At 29.8% G+C, this 12599-nt stretch overlaps 1 protein-coding gene across 22 annotated transcripts in view; it reads left to right on the forward strand.

The window, feature by feature from the left end:
• LOC148621378 (uncharacterized) overlaps positions 1-10999 on the forward strand; it is a 63618-nt gene extending 52619 nt beyond the window's left edge. For 19 of the 22 annotated variants that reach the window (XM_088575638.1, XM_088575641.1, XM_088575654.1 and 16 more), the window contains 3 exons: positions 924-1061; positions 3856-3924; positions 5688-10999. In XM_088575638.1, the coding sequence (XP_088431764.1) occupies positions 924-1061; positions 3856-3924; positions 5688-5830 (350 nt within the window). In that variant the 3' untranslated portion in view covers positions 5831-10999. The remainder of the gene's footprint in view (positions 1-923; positions 1062-3855; positions 3925-5687) is intronic. The other 3 variants (XM_088575647.1, XM_088575648.1, XM_088575652.1) reach the window with 3 other exon arrangements.
• The last annotated feature ends 1600 nt before the right edge of the window (positions 11000-12599 follow it).

Genomic DNA, 12599 nt, shown 5'->3' on the forward strand with positions numbered 1-12599 from the left:
TTCAAGTTTCCATGGTTACTCAAATTTTCATTGGTTTGTGAAATTTTGATTTTTTTTATTTCATTATAGCATCTGAGTTTTCATTGATAATTTTACACCATGTCGAGAGTTTGATACTTACCATGAAAACTGGAATCCACAAAAAGAATTTTTCCTCAGTAATCTTCCTTGTAGATTCTCATTACTTTACAACTGAATTTTGTTCTTATGTTGATACATGTATATTTAAACTAAAGTACATGTATTAGGAATTAGATGTAGTCTGCTTTAAGTAAAAAATTATGTTAGGAGGTATTAATTAATTTAGTATATTATACACCTTCAAACTTTCAAAAACAAAATCTGGAATACTCTATAACTATTTAAGTAGGGTGATAATGTGATACAGTAATTATTACCCAATTATAATTGTCAGTGTAGCTGATCTAAGTTACTTTTGATTTAAAAATTCTTAATCTTCATTCCTTTCTTAAGAAATCATTAATACTGTAAATTTATTATTTTGTGCAGTTGTTTATAGTCACAAGTTCTTTAAATGAACATTAGAGTATCCATTTTCAACGTTTTGAGAACAAAATTAACTCACTGCGTAAAGTGTAAAAATCAATTGTGCGGCTTCATTTATTGACATCTATTTGCTCATAACAAGCAGAATTATGAATAATGAAAAATTGGTACACTGCAAAACTTTATATGTTTTCAGTAATAATGTGAAGTATGAGAATAAATAATTATGTCTAGTTGAATAGTTCACTATACTGTCTTCTTCTTAAAGGTGGATCCAGGAATATTTAGATTGAAAGCAAGAAGGAGATTACAAAGGTTTGAAAAAGGGGGCAATATGCTCAAACCATTTAGCTTATGGAAATTTTCCTGAATCTGCCTGTATTTTTCTCTATCATTGTAACTATATTGTAATATAGGTGCTGGATTTAAACAACCTTCTAAGCCAACTAAGCCAATCACGCCTTCTAACACACCCAAGCCAAACTACCAAAACGTTTCGGAATGGACTGATCCTGAAAATCATTATGATGATGGTATGACTCCAATGACTCCAGGTAAGGCCAGGACTTCTTCTTGTTGAACATCTTTTTTTTTTTTTTTGACTTCCGATCACTGCAAAAAGCATAAGTAAGTCTGATATTTCATTTAAGTGTTGCTGGTGTCACAATTGTTAAAAACATCTGATGTAATTTAAAGAAAAAATAACTTACGGGTTAAGATGTGGCAGATAAGGTTTCAATTTTGATAGCTCTTGAACTAGTTTAATTTGGAAGCCAAAAATACTAAAAGGATAATTAATTGGAAAGAATTACTAACCAAAATATTATCACGAGTGTCGAAGAATGCTTAGATTTTACGAGTGTGTGGAATTTGTTTCGCACAAGAGTTAAATACTCAAGCGTTCATGGCACGATTGATCATATTTTGGTTATTCACGATAACCAATTGATTACCCTATTTGTTTATAGATTTTCTTAATTTATAGATATTTTCCATGTGAATTTTAAATTCTGTGATTGGCAGATTAATATCAAAGTTGTGATGTTTTGGCAGGAGAAAGTGCGAGATTGAAATTACCCAATTTATTTCACATTGTGAATTATTGAAATTTATTACACTGGGAAAATTTGATAAAACACTGCTATCTATATAACATAACAATTTAATGAAGTTTACAGGGGCGGATCCAGGATTTGAGTTGTTTTTTTTTAGGGGGGGGGCGTAAGTTGAATTAAATGCCGTGCAAAGCAAGGCAAAAAATATTATGGGGTGAAATTGGTGGTGAAAATTCAAAGGTTGTGACTATAGTAAAGCAATTTATGATTTTCAGACTTGTAGTGTAGATTCACTTTAGACTCAGCTTATACAGCTTTGTGTTGAAATTCATGCTTTGTGACTTAAGCAAAAACGCCAAAGGAATACCAGAACCCCAAATTAAAATGCACACTGCACATGCATGCTTTAATGGTCGTAGTTATGAAAATTTTCCTTAGAATAATCTTTTCTTTCACTTAATGCTTTTTAGCACAATAATGGGTACTCGGTAATAGCTCAATTATAACCCCCTTTTTTACTTAGATTTTGGTGAATGTATTTATATTAAAGTATGGAATGAAATATTTGCAAATAAATACACCATTACTGATATTTGAAACTTCGCTCTTACTAGAAAACAGAAACATCTATTTCCAACAAAAGATATAATACAAAGATTTGTCTAAGTTTATGTCATTGTATATTTTTTAGTTAAAAAAAGAGGAAATTGATATTGACCCCTCTGTTCCATATTTTGTGTATCTCAAGAAGAAATGTAGTTTGAACAAATGAAAAAAAAAAAACTTATGTACTGTGCATGATAGTATTGTTCTTTGTTGGAAATGTAGTTTCTCCAAGCAGCTTAAGTAGCTGTCTTTGTAAGAATCATGCAAAACCTGAAAAATATGATACACCTTAAAAAAAGGCTACATATTTTTATTTTTGTAATTAAGTTGTTTTATGGGTCTATACTATGAAATGTGTAATTATTCATTCAAATCTGCCTGCTCTTAAGAGATAATCAACATTGAAAATCCAGTAGATTCTATTGTATTTGAGCATCATTTACACAGTTATCTCCCTCGATTTTGAAATCTACAGTGCATTCTATACAATTTTTATCTCCTAAGAGCACGGGTTATATAAAAAAAACACTTGTTAATTTCTGTTTACTATGGCATTTCAAACAAAATATCAAAAATGAAAATATGTTGTCTTTTTACCCATGAATCACATTTTGCATGATCCTTAGCTGGAATGCTACTTAAATATCAGTCCTAAGAAGCAAAGATATATTTCAAGTTACATACATGTATTTTTTGTTTTTTTTCATATATTTGTATTTGATCATGAACAATGACCCTATTTCTTATTTGAGAAAATTATTTATTTTAAATCCAATAAAATAATTTTCAAGGGAAACAACCACTTACACGTGATGTTAACTTGTATTTGTTGTCTATTATTTGGAAAATAGAACCATTTAAAATCTACATGAATATAATAGGAAGCTTACATTTATGTATGCATGTATAATGAGGATCGTTATAAGTATACCTTCTAAGAAATACATTCTTATCAAATGAATAAAAACAATAATACATAATTACATGTACGTATGTACTCAGAGCTTCTTTGGATGTCTTGTGTGACTCTTAGCTTTGAAAGGAATTTGAACTGTTGAAGAAATTTTTTTTATAATGTTATCTTCTAAAAAAACAATATTAAGAAATCACTGGTTCTTCTTTAGGTATTAACTCCCAACCAATTTTGCCCATTTCTTTTGTGGAAATTACTTCATTGTTTGCAATTTCCTTGAATTTCATTGCTTTTTTTATATATTTTGTTCTTCAAACCATATGCATGTTTGTCAAGTTGAATTCTGCTAGACTTATCAGTTGTGAATTGTAATTTGGTTTGTTTTGTCAAGTTGAATTCTGCTAGACTTATCAGTTGTGAATTGTAATTTGGTTTGTTTTGGATTTTATTTTACTTTTGTTTGTCTTTTTTGAAGTGAAAAAATGCTAGATAAATGTTTTTACTCTTTTTCTGTTTTGTTTTATAATAGAAGCTTTTCAAATTCTGTCAAAAATATAAACCATAATTTAACCACAGCTGTAATATTACTGACATTGAAAATAAAATGCTGAAAAAAAATTAATCCAATATAAGCCAATTTACAATATGTTGTGTATGTCTTTTAGAACTTCATTACTTGTGTGTTGTGTTAAATTATCTTGTCCTCTGTGATGTCTTCTGAACATGTGTTAGGCTTGCTAGACAAGGTTGCACTTCAAGATTTGCTTTTTGCAGCACCCTGTGGGAGGCCTCGCTCCAAAAGCACACCCACCATAAGTCCTGAGATTACAGGCCAGCTCGAAGGTAAATTGTGCACCCTGCATATTACTAGAATTTTTTTTAAGGAAGACTGGGCTGTCTCAAAATTTTAATTTGCATATTGTCAATTGGACAAATGTTTGTTTTTCCAGGGATGTCAGCTTTGGTATTATTAATAAGTATTATAATGTAATGAGATTGTTGAAGTTAATTGTAAATAATGAATACTACCGTGTCTTTACGTATTATCACTGTGAGCTCAGTGTTCTGTCGTAATGTTTTCATACTGCAAATATCAAAATTGTTTAGTCACATGGCAGTAGCTTTGGATAGGTTTAATAAATATCAGGCTGCAAGATCGGTGGCGAAATAATAGAAAGGCAATAAAATGGTGATCCCCGATTTGATAAATGGGATCTGTAGCTCATGCATTGTTACTGAATAGTTAGTATTAGTGTTTATAGATGAGGTATGTTAAAGGACCAGTCAATCAGTGGCTAGCCACACCCATTCAAACTAAATACAGCAATATAATGTTGATGTTCAGGCAGTAGAGTTGGTTGATTGAATGACGATCTCTTAATGAATTTGGTAGTTAACTGGACCATTTACACTTTCTTAACTTTATATCATTCCTTGATTAGGTATTTATCTGGGCCTGATAGAAAAGTTAAATCTCATTGTCAACTGTCATGAATGCTCAACCAAAGTCAGTTAACCATGATTGTTATTTAATCAAGACTAATTATATCTCCTGAATATCATCAACATATGTGCTATAACACCAGTAATAAACCTGTATCCAGTTTTTCATGGTATCTCCATCATGGCCTTCAAAATAAAAGAAAGTTAGCCCTCAGTCTCAAAATATGATGGTATAAATCCTTTGACATTATGTCCATCCCTCTGTTGGGCTTCAGATGATGTTTTGTTTATTACTGTACCAAATCTTTGTGATGCATTAACAAAATGTTTCAAAGTATGAAATAATGGCTAAATTTGATTAGTGTATAAATAATTCATTTTTCAAGGATTTAAATTATGATCATCTTTTCATTTTGTTTTAAGTGATATGGAATGAGGGGGTATCTGTGATTACAAGAATGTTTTGTAGTCCTTCAGTGTTCTCCTCTGGTGAATTTCAAATCACAAGATTAAATTTATTTGTTTCTGTTGAGTCCAAATAAGAACTACTTGGTTGTCTGAATTGTAACTTTAATAATCCATACACACTTGGTCAGATTTCCTAAACTGACAAAAGACATAGTAGAGCATAATTAGAGATATAAAGCAATAGTGCCAACGTTAACACATTTGGCATGGGACGGTCACATTTTGAAGCTGATTTGACAGCATTTTCCTTTGGATTATTGTTTTTTATCAATTATTTTTCTCACATTCTTTGGCACTTACATCTTAAAAGCTTGGCTGCCCAAATAAAAATATGCGTGAATCAAAATATATAATGTTTCATATAGAGACGAATCGGAATGATTTGCCAAGGAATCTTGTGTGTTTAAAAATGTGTTTGAAGTGCAGTTGTTATCATAGACCTTATAGAAATTTTAATCAACTCTTAGCATAATAGCTTAACCATAGTTAATTTTGTTCAGTATGAAAACAGTAGTGTAGCCAGTATTCAATTCTCTCTAATGATATAATTAGCTTTAGACTAATAAGCTTGGAATAAATGTGTATTTTCATAAGTTTATGCAAAATCTCAAAATATATTGACAAGATATATGTTTCTGTTTGCATGCTTTTATTCTGTAAATTATTTTAAAAGCTTTTTCTCGTACTTATTTCAGTAGCAAGACTGTCTTCAGATAGCTCATTCAGACGGAAGCTGAATGAAATGATTGGAGGACAGGCAAGCCAAGTGCCAAAGCCTCCTCTTAGAAAATCTCAACATTGTGATGATGAAATTGTATACGAAGAGCTGCCTGATTGACCCTCTTGATTCATTTTGTTATTTGAGACATTTTTTATGCTTATTATTATTTACATTATAGACAAGATAAAAGTGGGATGTGTCTTTAATGACAATTTATGGTTACTGAACAACTTCTACCGTACATGTTCATATAGATCCTACTGCTGGCCCTGGTTTTTAGAAAAATTAAAATTTTTTTTTTTTTTCTTTTCTCAAGTCTTAAATCCTGCATCATCTCAGATTTCAACCAATCAAATTTCTTGATATTGAAGATTTGAGGCAGTTTTAGATTTGAGATTTTTTTTTATGAATCAGAACCATTCAGTACCTGTATGAGAGGCAAAATATTTTTTTTAAAATTATATCTCTGTATGGTATTTTGTCAATTACAATTCATTTTTTTTTCACAATTATAAGCAAAAAAAAACATCTTGGAACCCATAACTGTACTAAAAACAGCTTTGTTGGTTATTATTTCTTTGCAAATATCATAAAATGTAAAAAAAGAACATTGTAGCAGTTGAATTTTGTTCAAGTAGTATGAAGTAATAACTAACATAAAAATTCTATGTATTTTCATGTGCCAAGTCAATGGTATGAAACATATTACTTTCATTTTCTTATGGTGCTGAAAAAAAAAATGATGATAAATGTAAGGATTTATGTAGTAGACTTCTACATAAGCCTTTATAAAGTGATAAGATTTACAGGGTTGTTACACAAGCCTTGATAAAGTGATACGATTTACAAGATTGTTACACAAGCCTTGATAAAGTGATAAGATTTACAGGGTTGTGTTTCATTGGTTGCTCAATGATTATTTATAGATTTATATGATTGACATTAAAAGTGTTATTTCTGCTATAACTATTAATTACAATTAATTTGTTATGTCACATGACTCTTAGTTCTTCCATAAATCAAAATAAAAAGTCTTATCTTTAAAAGATATTAAATCTTGCAATGCTTTAGAATATTGTATTTTTCCTTTGGGTAAATTGCACTTCCCATAGATAATGTGAAATGCAAACCTTGGACTGCTGCTTTCTGCTAAAATTTTAAAAATTAACATTTTATCTTAAAAATGGATTTTTTGGGATGTGTCAACTCTTTCTCCATTCTTTATGAACTGTTTCTCATCTTACTTTATTAGATTATTTCCTTCTTTGCATTTAATTGATTAAATGAAACTTTCAATGAAGATTATGTATGGTATATGAATGTTCAAGAAGCCAAAAACTTTTTGTGAGGTGCTGATATGTGGGAATAATTCAAATTAATGAATTCATGTTCAGAGGCCAAGTGGAAGACTTGAAGGAATATTCATTGTTAATTTTTTTTTTTTTTTGACTTTGATTTGTCTGATTTGTGGTAATCTCAGAAGTAACAAACTTAAAATAAATATTATAAACCAGATGATACTGTAGACTTTAATCTTCTCAAAAACATCCACACTGCTTTAATGTCAAAAAAGATCTTCGCAAGTATCACAGGTATTTATCATGTATGGTAGATTGTATAATTATTTAATCATTTCCATAGATTTCCCCTGGACTTGATAGTTCATTGAACAACTTAATCATGTTAAACAAGGCATTATTTGAATTTTGAATTAATGTTTTGGAATTTAGATTATGACAACAAATTCTCACTTCAGTGATTAGTCACACCAGCATGGCTAGGGATAAGGTTAGTTGAATAACCAAAGGCAAGAAGAACTTCCTAACCTCCTTAGAATTTTTAAGTTTTTATTTTTTTTTCCTTAGATCCAAAATAATTCCAAGTTCAAATATTACCTTGTTCTTAATCTCTTTTACATATCAATTGTGTTTGAACTTGTATTGTTTTCCATTATAAACATTGAATCTGTATTCATAAAACTGATATCATTTGATATTATATTTGTTGATGCTATGCTGTTTGCTTTGATCTTGTTATTTTTTTGTGATCAATTATTTTCATGTTATTGTACTTATACATTGTTCAGGTATATTCTAGAAAAGTACTCATTTGTATTTACACATTTACTTTACATTTATTTTTGATATGTATATATATCATATCTATATAAAGAGCTTGATGGTTTTACCAGTCTTGCATATGGTTAGAACTTTACATATAAAACAAGATTAGGTGTAAAAAAAATAATCAACTTGTCATTATAAAAAGCCCAACTGATTATAAGCAACTTATTTGAATGTGATGAAACTAAAAGAAAATGAGGTTTGATATCAGAAAGGTAATTGCCTGGATGATTCAACCAAACACTAGGACTTGATATATTCTGTTCATGAGCAATCCCCTCAAAACCATTAAGTTTGATGTCATGACACATTATAGAAAGTTATCTAATATTTATATTTGTGCATGATAGTTAATTGCAGGGAAATAGCACCCATTTTCAAAGTTGAGTCCAAATCGAAGAGGTATATTTTATTGCTTGAGATTGTTTAATGTATTTCTAGATTAATGCCTGAAAAAAACTAACTGTATCTCAACCCCATAATACTAACAACACTTCGATTTTTTGGTAAAGAGATATTGAGGGGTATTGTTATAAAAAACGAAAACTGAGTCCTATTTCCAGATTGATTGTGTTTGTGTCTGACTTCTTCTTTTCTGAGTTGGTGGTTAAATTTCCAAGTAATCTTCAGCCAAAAAACTGAGATTTTATCTCCATGAGTGATTATTATTCTTCGGTGTTACATGACATAGACGAAATAGAAAGAGTAATCAAGAGAACCAAGGTTATAATGGTAACCTGGTGCACCGGTAGGGTAAGTGTCCTCTGCTTTTCTAGAAACATCCGCCTTCAGCTGGATTTTATTTATAAGATTAATCCATTTTAGATGGTGAAATATATGCTTGCTGAAGCTGGCATAATATAAATCAAAATTTCATGATGTGAGAGGAAGAATATAGATCACTTTATCCTGAAAAAAAAATGATTTTATGATCCATTTTTGTATAAAGAATTCTTTTTCTCCTAGCCGGTAATTAAAATGTATGTGAATTTTTAACAACTGGGTGGAAATTAAATTTCTGCGTGAGTTCCCCCAATTTTACATTTTCTTGATTTAAATTATTTCTCCACTCTCTATGGTCAAATAATGATTTTAACATGCTCGCTAAAGCACACATGCTGGATTTTTTATTTTAACATCCAGAGGGAAGAAACAATTTAAATATTTCATTACTGAAGGAGAATATATGTCCGATAGTTTTAGTTTTTTTTATTATTTTAATCATCATAATTGAGTTTTAAAACAGTTGTTTTTATATTTAATTATTGATAAAAATGAGATACTATGTAACAATTCTATAACGTTTTATACCTCCATTACAAGTTTTTAATAATGATATATTTGTTTTAATTTAATGTGTATTTAGAATAAAATTCTATATATGTATTTTATAGGTGTAAATATTTTAGAGGTAAAGACATCCTAAATTTGGAGACTTTGTTGAAGAACATATTATGTAAAAACATGCTATGTGCCACAATAATGTCTTTTTTCTGTCTCACTAAAGAAATAATTACAAATATTCGTTGGAAACTTAAACTATAATCTGTATTGCTTGAGTGTAGTGACAGTTTATATTCCAAAAGGTCAGTCAGTACTGCCAAAGTGTCTTTTCTTACTTAGACTGGCATATTGAGTGATGATGTACTTTTTTGGCTTGTTGCTTTTGATAATGTGTGTTTTTGTTCTTTCGATAATAAGGTCTTTCTCCTTAGCTGCACCAAATACCATAAAACATAAAATTATTAATTTTTGTTGTTCATACTATAAACTACAGGTTAAGTCCAGTTTTCAGCAAAATCCAAAATGTAGATTTTGAGTTAAGCCATTTTAAACACTAATGTTGCCCTCTCCCTTTCACATGATTATATGGCGGAGTATCAGTGTTCCATTGATATCCTATTTGTTGCTTCTTATAGTTTTGCTTTGAAATTGAATACGATTATTTGAATTCTGCATGAAACATGTGTTTGTCAGGGTGTTTCTGAATGGTACTTTAATGACAGAATGGTAGAGAATTAAACATGATAAAAAGTATATATTCTTCTATAGTCGGTTTTGTCATATTTACTATTCTATTCTGTTGCTACAAAGTAAAGTCTTGCCAGGTTTTCTTCCATTTTCTGCAGTTGAATCATTTTTCTTCGAAACAACGATTATATAAGTAGTTGGTATTTGATGTTTGTAAAAATGAACATTTTATGCTTTCTTTGTGTGAAAATAATTAAGGCATTAAAATCTGACTCAACTGAATCAAAAACTTGTCTAAAGCTTAAGAAAACATGTAACTTGTGTTAAGTCCATTTATAAAACATTTTCCACCTGTTTTAACGATACTTCTCACTCAACCATAGACAAAACTTTCAGTTTAGACAGAGTTCACTATACTAAAAATTGTCATGGTTATCAAGAATACAGAATATTTTGGTTTCTAGTCTGTGTACTAGTAACAGTAGTGATATCTGCTTAACCTTTTACTGTTTTAACAACATTTTTGTAGTTTTCAAATATGATTCCTCTGAGGATGCATTGCAGTATGTATTTTGTATACAGCTGAATAGTTTTTTTTTTGTCTGAGCTCACTTGAAATTATTGGTTGTGATTTAAAATGATCAGTGATATGTGTAGCCTACAACCTTTGAGAACTTTGAATTAGATATACTGTCTCGGACATGATTTTGTCATGTATAGAATTGTGCAAAACAGGGGTGTCCATTCCATAAAAAAATCTAGTGAATCAAATCTTCTCTCGAAAGAGTTGAAAACGTTTGTCCACTGTTTGATTGTACTGTTGAATGCTGTAATTAAAATGATTTATCACAGGTGGTCTTTAAAAACTCATAAGATGTGTTATCTTATCTAATAGATAATTGTTTTTTTGCATGTAAAATTCTTTAAAAAAATAAGATTTTAAAGGATTTTTTATTACAGTTATCACAGCATTTCCTACACAAGATTTCGATTTTATTGTATTTTTTCTATATCTGATAAAAAAAAAATAGAAATTCAGGTTCGCTAGTTATAAAAGGTTTTTGATTGATTTGTAACTTAATTGCTCTGTCGTACATTTGAGTTTAGAAAGTAATCAAGCAGGTTTGATTTCATGTTTTGTTGTTTATATCGTGAATATGATTTCATGTAGAATACAATATATTTTTACAGATATTTTTGTTTTATTACAACAAGTAAATGAAATATTGAGGAGACATTTTCTTTTACAGATTTAGTTTGCTTTTGCTAGGCTTGATTCAATATATTTTCAAGACGGCATGCTGGTCCGTTTACGTCCTTGTAATTCTCAGTATAATTAAATATTCGCTGAATTGAATGTTCCATGCCCCTACACAAATAGGTAAAGCGACAATAAATGCAAACCTAATTTCTATCACAAAATGTGCACAATCTGCTGCTCTTAGGAGAAAATCCACATTGAAAATCCAACAGTTTCAATTGTATTTCTGTGTCATTTACAGATTGATCTTTCTTAATTTTGAATTAAACAGTACTTTTTATATAATATGTACCTCCTTAGAACAAGGGTTATATGAAAAGCCACGTGCTAATTTCTGTTTACTATAACATTTTAAACAAAATATCAAACATTAAAAATAGGTAAGTTTTTCAACCATGAATCAAATCTGGCATGATTCTTATTTGGAGTGCTAGTTAATTTGCTTTTTTTTATTCATACATAAAGTTTTTGAAGTGTCCCGCGGGAACATGTTTGTTTGTACCAAAATGGGGTAAATTTTGAAAGGGAAAAACAAAACAGATATGTACATTCATTTATAAATAAAACAAAGCTAAAACAGTTGTTAATGTATTTTACCATAGAGTTAATTTACCTTGTATGATTATCACAGGTTAAAACAATAATTTAATAACTTGTATTAAAACATGGATTCACAAATTAAGAAGAACGTTACGGTTTCTCTTTAGCTACTCATTGTAATGCATAACCTTATAAGCAGTAAAACATGGTACTAATAATTTATCAACAATGATGGAAAGGCATTAACGTAATATCAATAAATTTAAGACGTACTGAAATTAAATACTCAAATATTAGTCAAACTGAAATATAACATACATTGCCGTTAACGCATAACCACGTAATCCCTTTTTGATGTCCCTTTTATCGATTTCAAAACTGTGTAAACCGTTATATTTAAACCAAAACAAAAGTACAGTTTAAACAAGTTTTATTAGAAGAAGCGAAAAGACGTAATACTATTAATTGTAATTGTAATACAAGAGTAATCAAGGGAACCAAGGTTATAGAGGCAATCAAAAGAATGTAATCCAGGAACACAGACCAGATATGGAAAACAGACATACACAACAAAGAACATCAAGTAACTAAAATTATATATACAAAGTAACAAAAGCAAATGAGCAACTTGGACTCCAATAAAAACTGGGAGCATGGACCAGGTGCACCGGTAGGGTAAGTGTCCTCTGCTTTTCTAGAAACACCCGCCGAGTTACTCATAAAAGGTCAAAGGCCAGACAAGGAAATAAATTGATTTGGACCTAGTAATTTGTAGGTTGCAAACATGATTTTATCATTGCTTTCCTGCAGTATTTGTAAGTTATTTTGCAACTTTATATAATATATTAATTAAGCAGTTTTGATATTTAAGTTTTTGTGTTGGACTTCCGAAAAAACTCCTTTATCCAAAACTTGTTTTGAGATGAAGGCAATTGAATATTTTCACAATGCCGATGCAAAAGGTAATGAGTACCTGACGTAAAATCTTAAT

Source organism: Perna viridis, chromosome 3, assembly GCF_037379345.1.
Source record: "Perna viridis isolate PV_CMFRI_1.1 ecotype Kerala chromosome 3, ASM3737934v1, whole genome shotgun sequence".
In the NCBI taxonomy this organism is placed as follows: Eukaryota; Metazoa; Mollusca; class Bivalvia; order Mytilida; family Mytilidae; genus Perna; species Perna viridis.